Source organism: Triturus cristatus, chromosome 1_2 (genome assembly GCF_964204655.1).
Source record: "Triturus cristatus chromosome 1_2, aTriCri1.1, whole genome shotgun sequence".
In the NCBI taxonomy this organism is placed as follows: Eukaryota; Metazoa; Chordata; class Amphibia; order Caudata; family Salamandridae; genus Triturus; species Triturus cristatus.
This window is the reverse complement of record NC_140580.1, coordinates 935,036,809-935,058,984: the sequence shown is the minus strand read 5'-3', so window position 1 is coordinate 935,058,984 and position 22,176 is coordinate 935,036,809. Positions and strand designations below refer to the sequence as shown.

Genomic DNA, 22,176 nt, shown 5'->3' with positions numbered 1-22,176 from the left:
CTATAGGTTTGTTTGAGACACTATAATCAGGTGACATAAACCCCACTAGATCACTTCCCCTATATTCAAAAGAAGGGTTCTTATTTGCAACTCTGCTCTGTCACTTCTGACCTGGAACAAAGCCTGTGTGAAGCCACACGTTGCCTCAAAGCTGCATGTGGGAGCACTGCTTTGAAACATCTCTGCATCCAGTCTGGTACCTAGGGAATATTCTAAAGGTGAGGAATCAGAAGTTAGTTAGGGTATCCACCGGAACGAGCATTACTGAAGGTAAGTAACTTATTAATAATGCTTGTCCAATGACGCTGCTCAATCCTTTAACTGTATATACCATCATTCTAAGTGAGGAAGACTTGGGCTGTGCTGCTTCTGGCATTAGTAGCAGCTAATACAAGTTCACAAATATGGGTCTTTTTAGCTCTTCCCATTTGGGAAAGGGTGGGAAAGAGCATCTACTGTCTTGTCCCAGTAAAAGGACCCTTTGACAATTGGGTACCCTGACCTTCCCCATATAGCACACAAGCAAGCAAGTTCTGAGACCTTGTATCGTGCACATATATGTTTTACTTGGTCCAAATAAAAGGAGATGTCTATTTGAACATTGTCTGCTTGGCTACACAAGTTAGAGGTCACCTAGCCATTTTTCTTTGTCCTCTGTATCTTGACAAGTGCCTGCTGTCTTCGAAGACCCTCTCATAAATTCAGTCTAACCGAAAGGTTTGGAGAGGCCTCCATTTTCCTTCTCTCTGCCTCATTGAAACGTAACTTTCTGGTGCTGGTGTGGATCACCTAGCAAAGAAGACCAGTGCTGGGCACTTTCTGTTTCTGAATTCACAAAATCACACCCTGCCTAATGCCCCATTCACTGGAGAATATGCATATAGTTTCCCTCTGTGGACTGAGATCACCCAGGAGCCACAAGATTCCTTCAGGCCTCCTGGTCAGAGGAAGAACAGTCCAGACTAACAAGGTTTGAGGAGCTGCATCAACTTTTCTGCAGCATTGAGTGGATGAGTCTGGGCTGTCCTCTACCTGATCATAATGCTTAGGAGACCAGAACGTGTTCCGTAGATTTGCAAAGGGACAAGAAGATTTGCACATTCTCACTCCCAACTTTTGGATTCAGTAGGCTGGAGATCGTCACACTAAATTAGTAACCATTGCAATTTCTTTTCCATCTCTTACGGTTCAGTGATGTAAACGTTTAAAGATGCAGTTGGGTCCTATCCCTGATGGCCAGTTCCCAACTGGAAGTAGTTAAGCTTTGAGGTTCAGTGGGTGCTTTGAGTGGCCACCCAAAAATGAGGAACGTAAGCACTCATTTACGAAATAAAGACCAACAAAGTGTGGTCATCCCAGGGAACTGAATAGTAGATGCTGACCCAGAACATTGTGCCTCGGCGGAATATTTAAAAACATTTAACCACTTTAATAGTTCAGTGAGTTTTCCCAGATGCACTCACAAATGTGTGAATCTGTCCCGTAGTGCATGCCATGCCCGGAGCAACTAACTGGACCAGAGACTTCGTAATGTAAATTTACGTTTGGGCCCTTTTTAGTTTTTGTGTAGAGGGAATGGACACTTGTGTGGGTAATTGTTGGGCCTTTAGCTAACCCTTTATACAAATTCCTTGCAATGGTTGGCTGTGCGGGAAGTGGAACAAATCAATGAAAAGGTCACTGTTGCTGCTTCCCGCATCCTATCAAAAATAGCTTCTTATGCAAGCAAAAACTCTTGCTCCAGGAAGAGAGGTAGATGACCTGTTATGTATCTGCCATGACCATAATGGTGAATAGCTCCATGCCTCTGCTCAGTATTTATACAAATTTTTTGGAAGAGGCGAAATAGAGAATTTAATGCTGGACCCACTAATGTGGTATCTCTGGTACTTATTTGAGCATTGGAGCTGGCACTTTTCAGCTTCGATGATCTTCACACTTAAAAAGTTCTCAGGGCCTTGGTGATGACAGCCTATGACAGTACTATTAAAAGAAGCTATAGTTCACAAAGTGAGGAATCAAACACTACACGTTCAGATTTATTGACAGTTTGCACTAAAATGTGCTACACCACCTGCTTAACAAATTCTCTTGTAGCACAACCTGTACCGATCTTATGGGTTCTATCCTATAATCCAGTTCAATGACAAAGCATTAGGAGTGTATTATAGGTTATTATAAGTAAATATTACCAACACATGTACTCTGAGGATCGCAATCTGGGTTTATCATCCAATATAAGATACAAACCCTGTTACTCCATTCAGGACCGGTGAAGTGTCCAATCTGACCACTGACTCATTAAATGACCGCTAGATTGGCTGTATTACTTACTAGTAGGAGGGGAAGGGGCTGGCCATGCCACTGGATATGCATTCATATTACCGGCTACCCACTATTATTAATTTGTTTTTACTTAAAGAAGTACTTTTTAACTCTACGACATGTTAATGATAGGCAAGAGCATAAAACAGAGTAGATTCCTCAACCTTACCTTTTCTAATATTAATCTGAGTCCCGGAACAAATTATTTTATTTTTGCAACTAATATTGCTTCTCACCACTGCATTAAAATGCATGGTGCATCTCTAAAATTTACCAAACACTCGCCACGCACAGCCCTACAACCCTAGCTTCATTGCGGGCCTCATGGGGCGCAGACATAGGGCCCATTGACGATGATGATTGGTCCGAGGCTCTTCAGTCACCGTGGGGTGCTGCTATCCCTCCTCCCGCCTCCGCTACATACAATTTAAATACATGCAAAGGGTGTATTACACTCGATACAGATTGTTGCGGGAGGGGTTGATCGCCACTCCCATTTGTCTTCGATGCTGCGTGGATGAAGGCAACTTCATAGATACAGTCTGGACGTGTCCTACCCTGGACAAATTCTGGCGGGGTGTACTACAATGTCTATCTGATGTAATACACTGGTATATCCGTCAGTCTCCCAAGCTCACACTCTTACACTGTACGGACGAAATAGGGGGTAACATCTACAAACAACACCTATTATATCTGGGGTTGACACTGGGCAAAGGAGACATCGCGCGGCATTGGAGGGCTGAATTCTCTCCTCACCTATCGACCTGAAAGAAAGGCCTGGACTACGCCATGGAACTTGAGCGCTCCGTATTTATGGCCGAGGTTGTCCGCATTAACGTACCAAAATCTGGAAACTGTGGGCCACTTACAGACACATAGCCTTTGAGGCACATACCATGGGCGATCCCTTATTGATGCCTGATGCTGGTACACACGACTGATATGGCTACTAATCCAGGCCACCACACAGCCGCATGGGGGGCACATAGCAACTTGAGACGAGGACACGAACGTAGGCGCAGGCTATGGGGTGGTACGATGCAGTTTTTGTTGTTGCTTATGTTCAAATGTATATCATCCTTGATATCGGATATGTTGTGGAATGCTACTACTGTATGCTTACAATTATAATTAGCCATATGTCCTTTATCGTACACTCATACCATATTGATGTCTATAAAATCAAAAAATGTTTTGGAAAAAAAATGTAAATGTATGGTGTATCTTGCAGTCATATTGGCCTTTGCTGCAGAAAGAGTTGTGCTTATATTCAAAGCAGATGGTTGCCCAAATAATTTGATACAGTCTAAAAGTATCTTTTGTATAAACAAATCATCTGGCCCTGATTCACAGGGTAGCTTACACTTTTGAGTAAGTTTACTACTTTTTGGTATTCACACACACTACATTTTTAGTAACCTACACTTTGTTTTAGTAATTTACAATTATGTAGTAATGCCTGCACTGCACATAGCCAACCACTGGTACTGCAGCACCCTCCTATAGAAAATAATGGAGCTAGGGGCTTACTACAAAAGTGCAAGTTATTACAAAAGTGCAGTTTGTGAATACTGAAAAGTTTTAAACTTGCCCAAAAGTGTAAACTGCTACAAAAGTGCAGTTTGTGAATAGCATTTTGTAGTAAGTTTTGTAGTAGTTCCGAAAGATTTGGTGGGATTATTAGGAATTATTGCAATGATTAAGCTATCTACATATTATGTGGGGTGTTGTAACAGCAACAGTACTATTTGTCTTCTGCGTGTGTTCTCAAATGTTCCTAAAAATCTATTAAATGTTGGTAATTTGAAAAAAAGTTTTGTAATACGACTGTAGTATTACAAATGTATTACAAAACACAGGGGCATATGTATCAAGAAAGCGTTTTGCGAGTCCTTAATAGCTAATTTTAGCGATTCGCTATTAAGGTCTAGCAAAAAGCAATGTATGTAGGATTCACTATATTAATTACGATTCCTACGTATTCCTTAATTGCGAATCGCAAATTTAAATTTGCAATTAAGGAATACCTTCCCATTCATTCCTTTGGGCCTAAAGGCCCCGAGGAATGAATGGTAAGACATTCACAATTTCAAGGGTGCAAGAGTATCAAAAGGACACCCTGTTGCACCCCTGAAATATTCATGTGTGCACATGTGGCACACATACATATGTGCGCCACATGGCACTTTGAAAAAAGCTAAAAAGTGAATTTTTCTAGGAAATCGCAAATTACCACCAACTAGAAGTTGGTGGTAATTTGCGATTTCTTAAAGCAAATTCGCACAACTTGGGTGCTTCCTGAATTGCGTTTAGGGAATCGCAAATTGCGATTCCTTAAATGCATTTTCAAAATAGGGAATCGCAAATTTTGCCATTCCCTTTTTTGCGATAGCCTTTTGGGATGATACATCCCAAAAGGCATTTTACCGTTCGCAAACGGGCCGAGTCTGAGAATCGGCCCGTTTGCGAACGGGAAAAGGGCTTGATACATATGCCACATAGTTTGTTAATTAAGCCCATCTATAACAATAACTCTTATTTAATTAGTTCTGATGTGCCTTCTTCTTTGTGGGAGTAGTACTTTTTTTCCTGGTGTGCTACACACGTTATTTCTAAAATGCAGTGGAAATTAAGGAATGGCATAACAGTCCTGGTGGACATTTTGATTTTGAGACACACATGTTTGGTAAATTTGTAGGTTAGTTTTCTACCAGTCCTAAAACATTGAAAGTTTAGTTCATTACATGCACTCGGATTAGACCAGATTCATTGAATGATGTTATACATTGAAGGACAACTTCATGGTTTAAGACCTGATTCTAAAGACAACGTGATGTGAACTGGGAAGGTGAACACACAAAAGGGTAATTCTTTGAACAAATTGTTTCCCTTGCAGGAAGCAATGGACACGAGTTCATGTTTCTCCTGAAGGGACACGAGGACTTGCGCCAGGATGAGAGAGTGATGCAGCTGTTTGGACTTGTCAACACTCTTCTGGCTAATGACCCAGCTTCTCTGCGAAAGAACCTCAGGTACAATGATCAGTAGAATTTAACTGGACGTCTGTGTGCTTTTGATGTTTATATTGCTCATTTCCCCTTTGAATATAGATTATCCTGTGCTTTCACACTGGTATGGGCATACAATCTGCTTTCATCCTTATTTGTTCAAGCCTGGGCAGCGCATGCGCTGCTCTGCGAGGCATGCTGTATTCCGATAGGGACTTGAAGCTCCGCCCACTCTCCACTCATATTTCGCATTGGCTTGTGTCATTGTCCACTGTAAACTATGGCGTTTCATTGGTCAATAGGCCTAGTAGTCCCTCCTTCGTACCTCCTTGTCTCATTTTGAAACCTCCCATGGCGACACCCCCTGTTGTGTGTGTTGTTACTCGGTAGGCTTTAATTACAGCCTCCGAGCTTTATTTTCATAAATTGTTTTGTCCTGCCTGCTGTTGCACACAGGACACGCTCTCTCCTAACACCTGTTAAAAAAAATATTATAGCACGGGCGCTGGCATTTGCAAGAGTTTAAGCTATTGGCATTGTACATGCAATGCCTTTTATTTATCTGTTTTAAAAACAGCACATAAAAAAAGATGTTGTCATTTACAATGCCAATAACTCAAAGTCTCGTAAATGCAAGACCTATTGCTAATGCTTGTGTTTTTCATCCTTTGTGTAAGAATAGTCCAGTCTTTATTCCTTTAACTTCACCAGAAGAATGAGTGGCCTTGTTGCATGTTAATCTATAGTAAATGTCAACTGTGAAACTGTTACAAGAAAGTAATAATTTTTTGTTGCGGAATTCAATTGTTACACATTCACAAATGTTTGTAGCGAAGCAAGAAGTATCCCTCAATATGAGATTGGTAGATGAAGTCCTCTTAAAAATATATCTGCGTCCTGTGCTGTTGTGAATCACTTGCAGCACACGCTTGTGGCGTCTAGTTTTGAGTTCATAATACTGCAACTTGTTTTTCTTTTAGTTTGAGTATCCATGGTATGACTCGTCATTGCGCCCCCAAATCCCATAATGAGTAAAGACATAGTCTCCATCTTAAGTTGTGTGTCTTTTTTCCCACCCTAATGTTCATAAATGTTTTTGCTGAGCAACAACAGAAAATTCTGCTACCAGAACCAAGGAAGACATTGGTACTGAAGTTTAGCTGAAACATAGATTACGAAGATAAGAAAGAACTTTAGTCCATCAACACGGACATCATGCGTGATCCCTTTGAGGTTTCAAGTCATATACGAATGACTCCTGAGGATGCGGGAAGATAGGAAAAATATGTCATGTTGATTTTGTCCCTTTTGTCATACCAAATTCCCGATTATAGATCATCATGGAGTCTGCATCTTGTGCCTGCCAAGAACCCTCAACAAAAAAGTGTTCAGCATGCCTGTAGTTGCAATCTAAGAAAATGATTCAGCAAAGGTCTAGATACGGCAAAAGGGAAAAATGGTTTGCATGAGGCTCAGTGGATTTATGAAGAATTAGTTGAAGATACCAAATTTGAGATGTATAGCTGGGATAACTGATCTGAAGGAAGTTGATTAGATACTAGTCATATGTTGAGCCTAAGATGTTTGATTCTGAACATACCCATTAGCTTTTTTTGAGTCTACCAAGTTGAGGCCCAGAAACTTCATCTAAAATAATGCATATGACAGGGACCCCAATCTGATGAAGAGTTGAATGATCATGAAAGACAATGTGGAAAAAAGGATTGCCTTCAAAGGAAGGATCTACTCCAAGGCGCTCAGTGACTTCAGAACTTCAGGCACAAGATTGATTTCAAGCCGGAACTTTAACTCTCAGGGATCATTGACCTCAAAAAGGCAGTGGATATAAAGAGCAAATCTGGTGTCCATATCTTCAGTCTTCGCAAATCCAAACACAAACAATGACCGAGGATCAGTCCTCATAGCCTGAGCTGAGCTCAAGCACACACTCCCTCATCATCAAACCAGTAGAGGAGCTGCCAAACTTGTGACAAAAAAACACACATAAATCCTGATACATCATACACAAGACCAGCATCACCACCGAGTCAGGACATTGTAGTAGTTCCAAATCACCCACAAAAGGAGAGAAAAATTAATTTCATATTCGCTAAGAGCTTATTAGATACCAAGAAGACTAACACAAAGTTGCAGGATAATGTACTGCCTGTAGACACACCTCTCTGACATCCCAGCCTCGTTATACTATTTCAAATAAGAACAATGATAGGGACAGGAGCACATATCAGGCAGAAGAAAGAGATGACACATGAAATACATGTTCAATTGAGTTCAATAATGAGGAACAATTAGAACAGTATCCAGTAAAGTAATTTTCAAATTACAAGACTTCTGCATATATTTCAGAGAGCTGCATTTGAGCATAGGTAACTTTTTTGGGAGACGATTCTGTAACTGGGACATTATCAAAAACAGAGAGAACAATTGAGTGTAGGACCCAAGCTTAAAACTGATTTAAAAACAACTGAAGAAGGTTCCAGTAAAGACTAAACCCCCAGAATTGAAAGGAAATACAAACAAAAGCACCACATAATCCTTCCTACATAAATGTAATGTCCGCTATGCTTCCAAGTGCTACATGCTGCAAATAAGGAGAATTTATACGTAGAGGTGGGAGTTGTGCTCCCACCAGATACAAAAGGTAAACATATGGATGCAGCTGTCAAGAGAGTGGCGATAGTAGCCACAGTGAGTTTGCATATCGCCAGCTCACAGATTGTACTAAGCAGATATGACAGATAGCAGTGAGAAGACTAGGAGGAGTTTTTACAGATCTTACCCATATTGGATAGGATGAGAGCCAGTAAGATATTGTCAGAGGGGATAGTTCTAATGTGTTCATTTGATGTGTATTTATTAAAGCAGATGCTGCCAAATGAACACAATCATGCTTTTGGAAATACATGCTTGGTTGCATCTCAGGATTGTGACCTGAAGTATAACACCACGTAGGGCCTGATTACGATTTCGGTGCATCCGACACTGAAGGTTCATCAGTGTCGGACCCTCCGACATCTGCCCCTGCGGTCCACCCGCCGCATTAGCATGCGGTGAGCGGAGGCATCCTGCGAAGGTACCGTCCGCTGCACTTCTGAAAAGTTCACGGAGCCAGCCGGTGCATCAGAGGGTCTGTAATCCATACAATGTGGGCGGTGCCTACTCAGGCACCGCTGTTACGATTACAGTGTCCCTTTCCACCTGCTCTTTCATGGCGGTTCACAGACGATGAAAAGGCAGGCAAAAAGTGACTTTGGGGGTGCTTAGCAGGGCCTTCCGCTAAGGGCCTGGGGGGCACATCTAGTGCCCCCTAACCAACCGCATGGTGCCTGCCACGTGGTGCAGGGATGTTTTTTTTTTTTTTTCAAAAACCTTTATTCTTTTAAATCAGTGACACAGCTATTCAGCCGACAACCCGGAGGTACGGCAGCTTTAGAAACACAACACATGCGAGCGTCCACATTTCACTGACAGGAGAGTCAAAGGTTCTGTTTTAAATAAACACAAACCCAAACCTAAACACAAGCAAGGCGATAAGTACTGTAAGCACCAAAAGGGGTTCCCATCAGGGGGAGCGAGCCCCATTTCGTCCAACAGACACAGGTCTATAGTAAGGGAAAGGAGGGGAAGTCAGAGACTCAAGAAGACAAACACATACCAGCAAGGAGTTCAAAGCCGGAAAGAAAGCTAAGGGGAGAGCTGCTCCTCAGGCGGGTCCGGGTCTGGGGGCAGGCATATGCCCCCTCTGTACTGGTTCCATCGCCCCCATACAGAGTGCCATTTCCGAGGGCGCCCTCGAGCACAATACACTGTCTTCTCCCTAAACATGCTCCAATCCATGTTTTCCATCCACGCTGTCAATGTAGGAGGCCTAGTAGAGCCCCACAGACGAGCGATGTCGCGCTTGGCTACCATGTTCCCTAGGGTCACCCACTGAGTCTGTGCCGCGTCGTGGTCAGTAGGACCCCAAACATTCAGGAGACAACACCGCGCCTCAGGCTGCATGACGTTGCCCGTCACCTCCCCCATCACCTCGTGGATTCGCCTCCAAAACTCCATAATCGCACCGCATTCCCAAATAATATGTAGGAAGGTGCCCACCATACCACAGCCTCTCTTACATAAGCCCTCCTCAGAGAAACCCATATGGACCAGCCTGGGCCCCGTCACGTAGACCCTATGGAGTATTTTAAGCTGCACCAGCCGCAGGCGCGCGGGGATCGCGACCTCCTTGGGAGAAGAAACTGCATACTGCCAATCCTCATCATCTAGTTCGAGGCCATCCCTGGTCCATTGATCGCGCAACCCTAGAAGAAGATCCGCCCGAGCATTAATTAGTTTCTTATAAATGAGCGAGATCGTACTCTCTGGCATATGGCCATCCAGGATCCGGTCCTCTAACGGAGAGGACTCAGGCACCTTCTCCCCTTCTACAAGGACTGACCGCAAGGCGTGGCACACTTGAGCGTATCGGAAGAACTCCGTGCTCCCTAGCTCATATTCCTTCTGCAGCTCCTCGAATGACTTTATCCTACCCTTAACCAAAAGGTCTCCAACCCTGGATATACCGATCAGGTCCCATTTCTCAAACCCTTTTGTATGCCAAAGCTTTCCCAGAATATCGGAGTCAAACAGAGGGGTGGCAAGGGTAAGCTTACCCTTCCAGCCCAGTGAATCCGTCGCCACCTTCCATACATGCACGGCCACCCTGGTGGGCCCCGTAAGGGTTAAGTCCGACGACTTCGAGTACAACGCTCTGTGGTAATTACCCCCACGTAGCAACCATCGGTCCATGGCGAAGCCGGGGCTCAGCGCCGGACCATATACACCATGGTTAATCGCGCTCAACTGAGTGGCCCAATAATAACGTCGAATGTCTGGAAGCGCGATACCACCGTCGTACCACGGAAGCGTCAACTTAGCAATCGCTATACGCGGACGCCCTTCCCACAATAGCGCGCGCTGGTGGCTTTCGACCTCACGGAAGTAACTGGCCGGGACCAAGTCAAGGGTATTCTGCAGGGCATAGAGGAAACGGGGAAGAGACATCAGTTTAAACAGGGCGGCACGGCCAAGGAGGGAAAGCGGCAACCGCCGCCAGCCCGCCACGTCCCGTCGCAGACGTGCCAAGGGAGGGAGCAAGTTCTTCTCGTATCGTAAAATGGGGTCGGTGGAAATATAGATCCCCAAATACAAAAAGCCCTGCTGGGCTATCTGGATCGAGCAGTTGCGCGGGACAGGCGGGACATCCCCACACAGGACATACAAGTATGACTTCCCCCAATTAATGACAAGACCAGAGTTCCTACCGAAAGAAGTCAAGACGTCACAAACCACTATCAGAGATTTCTTAGGCGAGGTGAGGTATAGCAGGATATCGTCGGCATAAAGTGAAATACGGTCTTCGTGATCAGACGACCAACGAATCCCACGTATATCCGGGTGCCATCGTATCCACGCCGCCAGCGGCTCAAGAGCAAGGGCGAACAACAACGGCGACAGGGGACAGCCCTGCCGGGTGCCTCTCCCGAGCTCAAACGGTGCCGACGCCCGCCCGTTAACCACGACGCTAGCAAGAGGCCCCTCATAGAGCAACCTCACCCAGCCTACAAATCCAGGCCCAAAGCCGAACTTGGCTAGCACAGCCCACAGGTATGCCCACTCCACCGTATCGAAGGCCATCGTGGCATCGAGGGACGCCACAATAGCCGGCTCTCGCATCGTGCCCGTCCTAGCAATCACTCCATGGAGGCGTCTAAGATTTAGTGCAGTGTTACGGTGCGGGATAAAGCCCGACTGATCCGGGTGGATCAAGTCGCCAAGCACCCGGACCAGGCGGTTAGCAAGGATCTTAGCAAGGATTTTCGGCTTGGCATTGAGAAGTGATATCGGCCGATAGGAGCCACACTTGTCCCGGGGCTTACCGTCTTTATGTATTACCACAATCGTTGCCAGCCGTTGATCGAGCGGAAGCAACCCATTCACCCGCGCCTCCACGAACATGGCGCGCAGGTGAGGAGCCAACTTATCCGGACGAAGCTTATACAGCTCAATTGGCAAACCATTTGGGCCCGAAGCCTTACCGGAGCGCAACGCACGGATAGCACCCGCCACTTCGTCTACAGTTATATCTCCATCGAGGTCATCCCTATCAATGGCAGAAAGGCAGGGCAGAGCGATATCACGCAGAAGGTCACACGAGTACTCAGTCGGCCTATCCGAGACCGAGGTGTATACCGTACGAAAATAGTCCGAGAAACACTGAACTATACCGTCGGGGTCAGTGACAACCTCTCCCCCATCCGTCGACAACTCCGGCACCACTCGATTAACACGCTCTTTTTTATCCAACCACGCCAGCAATTTCCCGGCCTTATCACCAACATCGTACAATCGACCCTGCTGCTCCCTATTGAGGGTCTTGGCAGCGTTCGCCACCAGATCCCTATATTCCAATTGCTTCAAGCTCAAATTATGCAGTGTGGCCGTTGCAACATCCTCTTCCAAGGCCACTTCTAAAGCCGCTATCTCGTCCTCTACTTGTGTCACCTCGGCGTCTCTCCGCCGTTTGGCGGCCACTACCAAGGAAAGGGCCTCCCCTCTCAATACAGTCTTAAAAGCTTCCCACAAGGACACCTCAGATTCAACTGAACCCTGGTTATCTTGAAAATAGTGATCAACTGTCTTCAGCAACGCACTGCGCAGCTTGGGGTCACGAAAGTACCAGGGGTTAATGGGAGCCACCCTGCCCCCCACCACCCGGCCAATATCCAGACGGGCCCACACCGGCGAATGATCAGATATGCCCCGTGCCATGTGCCTAGCCTCAGATACCAAAGAGGCGTGCGCAGCCAGAGTGAGTAAGTAATCAATCCGAGAGAGACTCCCGTGGGCCCCGGAATGAAAGGTATATGAGTGGGGTGCCGTAGCCTCCAACAATCTACCAGACCAAAAGTATCTATAAAGTCGGGAAGCCACTTCTGAGCACCCCCGGTGTCCCTGGGCGGGTACCTATCGAGCATTCCAGAACCAACCGCATTGAAGTCTCCTCCCACCACTAGCATCCCTTCGGGGAGTTCCAACAAGGCCTTGCCCAGATCAGCAAACGTGGAGGCCTGCAGGGCAGGAGGGACATAAACAGAAACCAATACCAACGTTCTGCCCTCCCACCTCCCCGCCACAGCCACAAAGCGCCCCCTGTCATCAGCAATGGTGGAGTCAACCTCGAATGGTAGGGAAGCTCTAACAAGTATGCCCGCACCCCTGGAGCCCGAGGAGAACCCCGAGTGAGCAATGAATTTATAACCCTTTCTGTTAAGTGCATAACACGTATTCCCTATAAGGTGGGTCTCCTGCAGGAGGACCACATCTGGCGAGGTCCGTTTCAAGAATTGCAGGACTATCCCCCGTTTAATACGATCCCCTAAGCCATTAACATTCCAGCTAATTATGTTTAAGCCCCTATCCCCCATCCCCAAACACAAAGAGACCTCCACCCCCCCCGGAGAACCACGATCGGACAATACTGACAACCATTGCTACGCCTTGCAAGAAAAAAACAACCCCCAACAACAACCCCAACATCCCGAATCCCCCCCCCCCGCACTCCTGCGTCAGCTTACAAAGCCCCCCCAACTTGCAGTGTGCCTGTCGCCCTATCAAAAAACAAATCTACAAAAAGTACCCCAAGGGAGGAAAGAGCTCCTATCTTCCCCCCGCCGCCCTCCCATTACTGCAGTAGGGTGCGAGTCACTGTCCGGGGCTGAGTCAAAACAGACCGACACCGGAGGTATCACTTCTGTCCATCCCGGTCGCCTTCCGCTCCATCCATGCTGTCCCGGCCGGGCTGTCGCCGAGGGAGCGCATCCAACCAGTCACCTGCCATGTCCGGTGATTCGAAGAAGAAAGTCCGATCCTCATACACCACACGTAGCCTGGCAGGGAAAAGCATGGCATACTTCAGGTCCATCTCCCTAAGCCGCCGCTTCACCCCCAGGAAACTTTGCCTCAGTTTCTGCACCATCTGGGTGAAGTCAGGATAAAAGCTCACAGAGGCATTCTGAAAAGGCACCGGGCCTGTCACCCTTGATGCTTGCAGGATAGCGTCTCGATCCCGAAAATTAAAGATCCGGGCGACAATCGGCCGCGGGGGGGCTCCCACCTTAGGCCGTCCGCCAGGCACTCGGTGAGCCCGCTCCACCGCAAAAAACTTGCCGAGGCCCTCAGGCGCAAGATGATTCACCACCAAGTCCTCGACGAGTAAATCCACGGAGAGCTCCTCTGAAGTTTCCGGGACCCCAATAAGGCGCACATTGTTGCGCCGGGCCCGACCTTCAAAGTCTTCGAGCCGGCGGGCGGAGAGGTAATTCGCGGTTCGTAACTTACGAACCTCAGCCTGGAGTTCCGAGACATCGTCCGCGAGGCCAGTAGTCTTGAGGTCCAGGGACTTGACCCGCTCATTGGTTTTGCCCAGGTCCACGCGAATCAAGTTGACCTCAACCAAAATCATGTCCACCTTGTGCGCCAGGGTCTCGAACTGTCGCCCAATCGAAGATTGCATCCCATCTATCGCCCCCTTGATATCCTGCAATGATAACTCCGAGGCTGGGGATGAATCGGCCTTCTGTGCTTCCAGCGACTGTCCCGATCCACCAGGCGACCCCTTCTGCTGGGCATAACGATCCATATTGTTGGATTGGGTATAGCCTCCCCGCCTGGTGGTCTTAGACTTAGACTTGTCTGCCTCCGATTTGGTCGACATCTCGAACAGCAGGACGGTCAGTCGCAAAAAGACGTCCCTCACTCAGCCAGAGGAAACAGGGTCAACTAGGACTTCAGCAGCCAGCCAGGACCGAGCGGAGGTCTTCCAGACAACAGGGGATCTGCATGAAGCACTCCCAACCCAGAGCAAGCAAAGGGCGAGAAAGTGAAAGTGCAGCGTCATCCGTCCGTCAGTTCACACCTCCCAAGGCCGCTGTTGTTCAATTAGTGGCCGGGCATCCTGCCAACGCAAGCCCCTGGCATCCTTCGGAGGTAGGCCGCAATCTTCCGCCATGCACAACTTCGGTCCCCGGTGGGCGATCTTAGCCCGGACAACGTCAATCGCCCCAGCTGTGACTCATCTGCAGGATTCCGTGCATGAAAATCAGGATTTAGGACAGGATGATTGCAGGAGGGCGCTAGGGTAGCGGGAGCTCAAGGCTCACGCGGCCATCTTGGTGAAGCGCTAGGCTCCTCCCCCAGGGATGTTTTTATTGTGTTTATTTTTCATTGGGTTGTGTGCTGCAGCCCGCAGCACACGCGCAATTGAAAATAAACACATTGCGACCTCCGTGAAGGCGGTCACATTATAATCAGGGCAGTGGGACCATCGACTTCTAGTCGGGCGGTCGTGCTTCCGCTACGTTGCCAGTCAGATGAGAGTCCAACCGGCATTGCAATGAGTCCCTTAGTGCTTTTTAGTAGGAGGGCTACAAATTATGCCTTATGCATATATCGATTTTTCTCCCATGTAGCTGCAATCTTTTCCAATCCAAAGTTCATTAGCACATTCTTTTACTTCTTTTGCGAATTATTCTCCAGGCATTTTTTTTGTCTTCAAATATTCTTTATTATAAGCCAATTTTCAAATATTGCGGCAAACCCAGCCAACACGTTTCATCCCTTATAGGGACTTCATGAGGGCCTAAAACAATTACATGTATACAAATCAGTACTTTAATTTTGTTAAAAACATGTTAAATTTCCTCCTTTTAGTTTTATAAACTTTTTACATTTAAAAAAAAAATAGATTTCAAGCATTGTCCTCTGATTTATCTACCAAAACCACATACTTTAACCATTGCCATTGGAAGAGATTGATTCTTTGATACTAAAGTTAGTGATATATGAAGTATCTTTCATTATCAGTGAAACCTGTGTATCTTGCATGCCTCCTCAACACAAATAAACATGGTTTTGTTAGACCATTTGTAGACTTCTGTCTATTAAACCTTTATGAAAAGACAGTACACTTCTAAGTGATAGTCCTTCAGGAAGTGATTTTGTTATTGAAGGAGATAGGAGAGGGACTTCACGACCACCCCTGATTTAAAGGATGCATATTTTCACATTGCAGTGCATTCGTTTCTTAGTTTTATCTTCTTTTTGCAGCAAGCAGCACATATTCCCAGTTTAGTCTTGTGTTGTGGAATAATGTCAACTCCATGGGTGTTTACAAGTTGTTTTGCAGTGGTTGCGGCACATATACATTGTGAAAGTGCTCATATTTATCATAAGTCCGTAACTAGATGGCTGGTGTAGGAGAACACAGCTCAAAAAGGCCATTTACTGGCTCAAAAACTGTGACTTTGCTACTCAAACTTGGATTTAATACCATGGTCAAAAATTCACATCTGCATTCATAGCAAATACAGCATTTTCTGGATGTAACTCTCAGTTTTATTATGTTAAAGGTTTACTCCTACGCCGAGAGAGTATTGTTGTTTCAGACAGCAGCTCCTCTTTACTACATGTCACAGCCTCTAACAGTGAGGAACGTTAGAAACTGGCATGCATTGGCTCTAAATGCTCATTTTCAAATGAATGCCTTGCAGGAATCACCGGCACAGCAGGTGTTAGAAGCAACTGGAATCTAGAAAAAGCTGGTGTTGTAGCACAGAGTAAGGTACAGACTAAAATGATGAAACAATAAGAATGTGATGCTGGACAGAGTTTTGCAGACCCACAGTCACTAGTAACTGTGACAATTGATATATCACTGACAGGATAGGAAACACACGTAGATCTAATAATTCAGGGTAAGCAATCTCTAGTAGGCAACAGCATATAAATGTTTTGCAGTTGAAATTGGTCCTTCTAGCACTGAAGGGTTTACTCATTGAGTTGAACAGTATATTATGTTAAGTCAAACAAACACAAGATATATAGTACTACAAAAAAAGCAGGGGGACACACACTTCAGTCAGTTGCGTAATCAGCACAGCAAATTTGCCACTGAATTCTCGATCAGTTTAGTGTTAGAGCATGCACTCAGAATGGATAAGGATCAGGCTGATACACTGACCAGGGTCTGTTGGAGAATCACAAGTGAGAGATTAAGGAGAAGGCAAACTAGGGTATTTCAAAAGGTAGGGTACAGCATACATTGATCACTTTGCAAGTCACTAAAACAAAAAATGCCAAAGTTAGACCTCCACCAGCCTACACTAAAAATCTCCAAGGAATGTGTTGTGGATACACTGGTCAGCAGCATATGTGTACCCTTTATCCCTGCTCTCTCTCCTTTTATATGTTGTGCACATGATGAGTCTGTCACAAATGACAGTGATCCCATTTCTCCTTTATCGTCGAGACCTATATGGTACCCCCAGTAATTGTAGAGGGCGGTTAATCAAATGTACAAACTACCCCCTCTACTTGACTAGTTGGACCAGCAGGAAGAGAGGATACTTCATCTGGACTTCAGATCTTTCAGCCTAACAATTTAGTCTCTGAAATTTTACAATTTCTCTACCTACAGTTATCCCATGACTAGATTGACATTCTAAATGAGGCTAGATAGCCTATTATGAAACCATTGTTATGCTGCAAAATGGAAGAAATTTGTAAATGATTTTACGTCCTCCATAGGTACGTCATTACAAGCATAAGTCAAAAGATATATATCTTGCAGTACTTCAACAGCCATGATTGGTATACATGCTATAAGGGTTCGTCCTGAAACAATTCTAACCACATATTTCCCTCTTTTTTAATATTCCCCAGGCATAAGACTGGATCCGAAAAATCTTTAGCAGTATCCCTGTGCTCTGAAAAGTAGTGTCGTGCGGCTCTACAATGACCTTGTTCCTCTCGGATTGGCATATGAGCATCACTCATGCGTGCTGACAACAGTTCCTCACTTTCTGCTCTACCCGACATGGATCTAGAGCTACCTCTTGTCTCTTTGCGATTGTTTTTGTTAAATTATTAGAGAAAATGTCACCCCTAAAACTACAGAGTTGGGGACTGTTGTAAGCAAATGTCTGTGACAGATCCCCATCTGGTTTGTCTGTGGTGCCTGGGATTGGAACACGATTCCAAGGCCTGCAGTCACTGTGCTTTGATGAATGCCAAGGCCAACAGGGAAGTCGGAGCCAAACTGTACTTCGACAAACAGAAGACTGCTTTCTGTGACTGGTCAGGGTTGAAGGATAGGCCCCGGTCCGGCTCCCCAAGTCATTCTCAGGGCCAGTCTTTGTCACACTCGAAATCTTTGGGTAAGTAAAAGAAGAAACATAATTACTCTAAGTGGGACTTGGCCCCTTCCTTCCACTCTCTAACTCCAGACAAGGAGCAAGGGCTTCAGTGTGCTGCTTAGTCTCACACCTGAAGCAGATTCCCTTTGTAGCTGATTCCCACCCAACTTGAATTTCCAAGTCCATTAGTAATGCTGTATCAAATCCAGTAGTTTCTTAAAGCCATGCTGCACCTATTTGGCTGGTTACCGGCACCCCATGGTACACCTCTCGAACCCCAAAGAACCACAAAGGCCTTCATTTGGGACTCTGCTGGCGGGTCCTCCCTCTGCACCAGTTGGACCTGCCACAGGCTCCACTCCGTTTTCAACACTGTCTCCTATCCTGGCTTCATAACCCACACCAGATTGAGGAACATCAACATTGATGTTGATGCCGGACTACGAAGCGCAGCCCATTGTTCACTCTGCTCCAAGATTGCACCACTTTGACCAAGGTTGCGCTCTGATAAAAACTGGGTTGCAGCCTTTTAGTGTCCTGTCAGACTCCTATACAGTAACCTTGCCACATGAAACGGCCCACACATTACAGTGCTTATTTATAATGGATTCTGATGATGATCCCTATGATCCTAGGGATGAAATTACTGAACCATGTTCCAACAATAACTGGTACAAGGGACTCCAAGATGTCAGTGGCTTGGACACCTCACTAGACACTGGACTGGTTTCTCCGTCAGGCCCTGCTACAGAGGATGGTGCTTCCTTCACAATGGCCATGCGGAGGGCAGCCGTAATCCTGGACCTACAGTTGCCCACAATGGAGGTGAAGACCAGTGTCCTCACTCAGGTGCTTCAGCCTGGGCAAACCAATACAAAGTTATTACTTCTGTTCAGTGTGGATGTTACAGTCACCTTCTTGGCGCCTGGGTGAAACACTGTTCCAGACCTCCGGTGAACCAATTTACATTGCATGACTCCAGTGCCCAATCCCATCAAACCCAGACTTTTTGATTCAGCACCCCCCAACAGAGTGCTGTTTGAGGTTCACTGTGGTGCAGGAGCATTTCCAGTTGGCTGTGCTCACCATTGGCCTCACCATTGCCCCCAGGGTATTCACAAAAGTGATGGCGGTGGTTGCAGCACATACTCTGAGTTCACAGGCTTTAGTCTTCCCAAAACTATATGACTGGTTGCTGAAGCCAAGCACACCCAAAGCACTTATCATCGACCTCCAGACTATGTCAAACCTCCTAACATTTTTGGGGTTCACGATCAAAGAGCTGAAGTCACACCTGACTCCTTCGCAGATGCTACCTTTCATTGTAGCTATGGAGAGTGCAGGACATTTAGGCAATTATTATGATGTTTCAGCCTCTGTCCTGCATCTCAGTGAGGGTGGCTTGGCTCTGAAGCTGCTGGGACTGATGGCCTCCTGCATCGTGTTGGTCAAACATGCCAGGTGGCATATGCAGGCTCTGTAGTGGGATCTGAAGTCACAGTGGACACAGCACTAGGGTATCTCTTCAATCACATTCATATTTTGGAGGAGACTGCAGTGGTTGTTGCTGGGCCGCATTTGGGTCAGTGGCAGATTTACCGCTGCACCAGAGCAAACCATGGTAACAGATGCATTGCCTGTGGGTGGAGTGGTCACTTGAGAGAGGTAGAGATTAGAGGTATCTGGTCACTGGCTGAGGCCTGTCTCCACATCAGTCTTCTGGAGATGTGAGCCATCCGTTTGGCATTGAAAGCCTTCCTGTTATCCATCAGAGGGAGACTGGAACAGATGCTCACAGACAACACTCTGCCATGTAATATTTCAACAAGCAGGACATTGTGGTGTTGTGGACCCTGTGTCAGGAGGACATTGGCCCAGAAGCAGCCCTATGGGGGCTTCACTCCACACCTTAACAAAGCACTACTGGCTGGACAGCCAGGTCTGACGAGAAGGGCTCTTTGCATGCTTTGTCCTGCAGGACTTTCCACCACTTGGGAGGTACTGCTTTGGGATCTATTAAAAAGATGAAGACTCTGCAGTTAGAAGTATTAATCAGAAAAATAAGCTCCTTACCTTTGGTAATGCTTTTTCTGGCAGATACTCCATATGCTGACTGATATTAAATAACTTGGATCGCCTCTGCTGTGTAAAGCGAACTGCAGGTATGTAAGGCCCTGGGATAAAGGATGACACTGTAATGGAACAAGTGACCTTAAAATTGGAGAGAACATTTGGTATGAATTTTTAGTATGCCCTTAAAACAAATGTTTGGCCGATATGTAACGTTTTCCACTTTTTGGCTCATTAGATTAGGCAGCACGTTGTGCATTGTTCTTGTCTTGCAAAGTTAGGGGTGTGGGCTTTATCTTTTTTAAGTCCAAGAATGCGTTCACCATTCTCTGACATTCTAAATAACATTATGTTGGGAGCATGTGTGCTGTAGATGCACTTGCTCTACATACACCTGCCATCTAGTGTTGGACCCGTATGGTTGAAACTTGTTTATCAAAAGAAGGTTGAGTCACAAAACCTGTTGTGATTCCAACCTTGGCCCACAATGCACTAGCACTCTGGCTCCTGCTCTAATTATTTTCTTCCACCATTGAGCTGTGACTTATGGGGATACTACTCTGGGAGAAGTGTGTTTCCTCTACACCAGCTACATGCCTTTCGAACCCTGTGATGTAAACTACAACATTTCACCACCCAGACCTTCTGCCTTTGAAGTTGAGACTTGGACCTGATGGTTAAGGACAGTTAGCTTTCGGACGCCAGTCCTTTACGAACTTTGTATTTTTTTAGTCCTCCTTTTGAGATTGGACCAAGGGAGAGGGAATGGAATGTACAGCCTTCCAATTTTGCCCTGGGTGTAATACCAAATAACCCTGGATTTACCAACATGGTTTCTGCAATCTGTGCCAATCGCCAGACCACAAGGAGACCTCCTGTGATGCCTGCCATGGCTACTGCTGCCAAAATACCCTCCGGTACTGGGAATAAAGACAGTAGGCTCACCACAAAATGAAGCGGCAAGCGTCTTCGGAGATGTCTGATATTTTTAAGGCTGAAGATCAGCCTAGCACCGAGAAAGAAGAAAACGGATCCTCCGTTATTCTAGCAGGCCAAAAAGAGTCCACAGGCCATCTTCCCGTAGGCTTCCGATGCAGAGGAGGAGAAGTTCCTAGAGCTTGCTGTGTAACTCACAGCAAACTCAGTGCATGACAGCACTACAGGTGCCACAAGGACAGTCTGGAGCCGAAAAACACCCCCCCTACAGAGGCAGAACACCACTGTTGCAGGAGTAGGGTTTCAAGTCAATCTAGGAATGGCAGAAACCTTTTAGGGTGGCTCTTTGATGCCCTAGACCAGTGGTTCCCAATGTGTGTGCCGTGCTCCCTGGTGCACCATGAAAACTACCCAGTGGAGCCGCGCCCCATGTACTTTAATGCATTTAATGTTGAAAAGTTTGTTGGCTTCAGTTAAACTAATTAGACTTAAACGCATGATGTTGATGATTTGTAAGTAACATTTCTAAAGCTGGAAACATAGTGCTTTATTTATGCATGCTGAGGGAGATGATCTCCATATTTCACTGGATCCCATGTTCCAACACTCCTAAAGTAAGAGGAAGACGCATGATTTTTGTTAGACTTATTGATAGTTTAGTTTTTTACCAAATGTATTTTACACCAATGCACGTTGTCAGGAAAGTAAAGTTGTCCTGTCTCTCAAACACATTAAGGGCCCTATTACGGAGTTGGGCAGCGTTTCCTCTGCCCGACACTGACTCAGTCATAGGACCGACCAACACCCGGCTGGCAGTCTCGACCAACTCATTAGGATGTGACCGAACACTGTTCGGTCGCATGCCTATACTTTACAATGGGAGCATATATTCCGCCCAGAATACATGCTCCCATTGTAAAATAGGAGGTGCAGGAGCTGCACCCTGTGGCAAGCACCTTGGAAGTGCCTGCCACAGGGTGCAGGGATCAACGGGGGGCCCTGCTGGGGGCCCCCAAAGTCGAGTTCCGACAGCCTTTCTGTGTCGGAAAGGCCGGCACAGAAAGGCTGTCAAAATTCGACATTTTAATGCCTGGGGGAGGGGGGGCGAGTCGCCCTTGGGATTACTGACAGCATTCCGAATAGCGGGCAAGCTCTCCGAGCCTGTCGGAAGCCAGTCGAAATAGGTGGTTGGACTCCTTTCCGACTGCATCTATTGTAATGAGGCAGGCGGAAAGGAATCCGACCGGCACATTACAATGACAGCATTGTAATCAGCCCCTAAGTGTTATTAAGTATTGACATGTGTATTTGAACCATAGGTACTTCCAGTACACAATACTTCTAGTACACACACATTTCCAGACAGGCCTGCTCTATCCATAAGCACCGGGCAGTAAAACACCATATAGGGCATAATGTCAACATTTGGAAGCAAGAAAAAGGACGTTTAAAACAAATCAGAGGTATTTATTTGGCTTGCATTAAATTGGAGGCAATTTTAGGTAGTAAACAGCTCAAATAAAGCTGCATTTGGTTTTAAAAATCGTGAGTCACCCTGTTGTGTTGGCACGTATGAC

General features: G+C 46.1%; 1 protein-coding gene across 2 annotated transcripts in view; it reads left to right on the top strand.

The window, feature by feature from the left end:
• MTOR (mechanistic target of rapamycin kinase) overlaps positions 1-22,176 on the top strand; it is a 1,008,697-nt gene that overhangs the window by 884,663 nt on the left and 101,858 nt on the right. For both annotated transcript variants that reach the window (XM_085609875.1, XM_085609873.1), the window contains one exon: positions 5,225-5,360. In XM_085609875.1, coding sequence (XP_085466001.1) covers positions 5,225-5,360 — 136 coding nt within the window. The remainder of the gene's footprint in view (positions 1-5,224; positions 5,361-22,176) is intronic.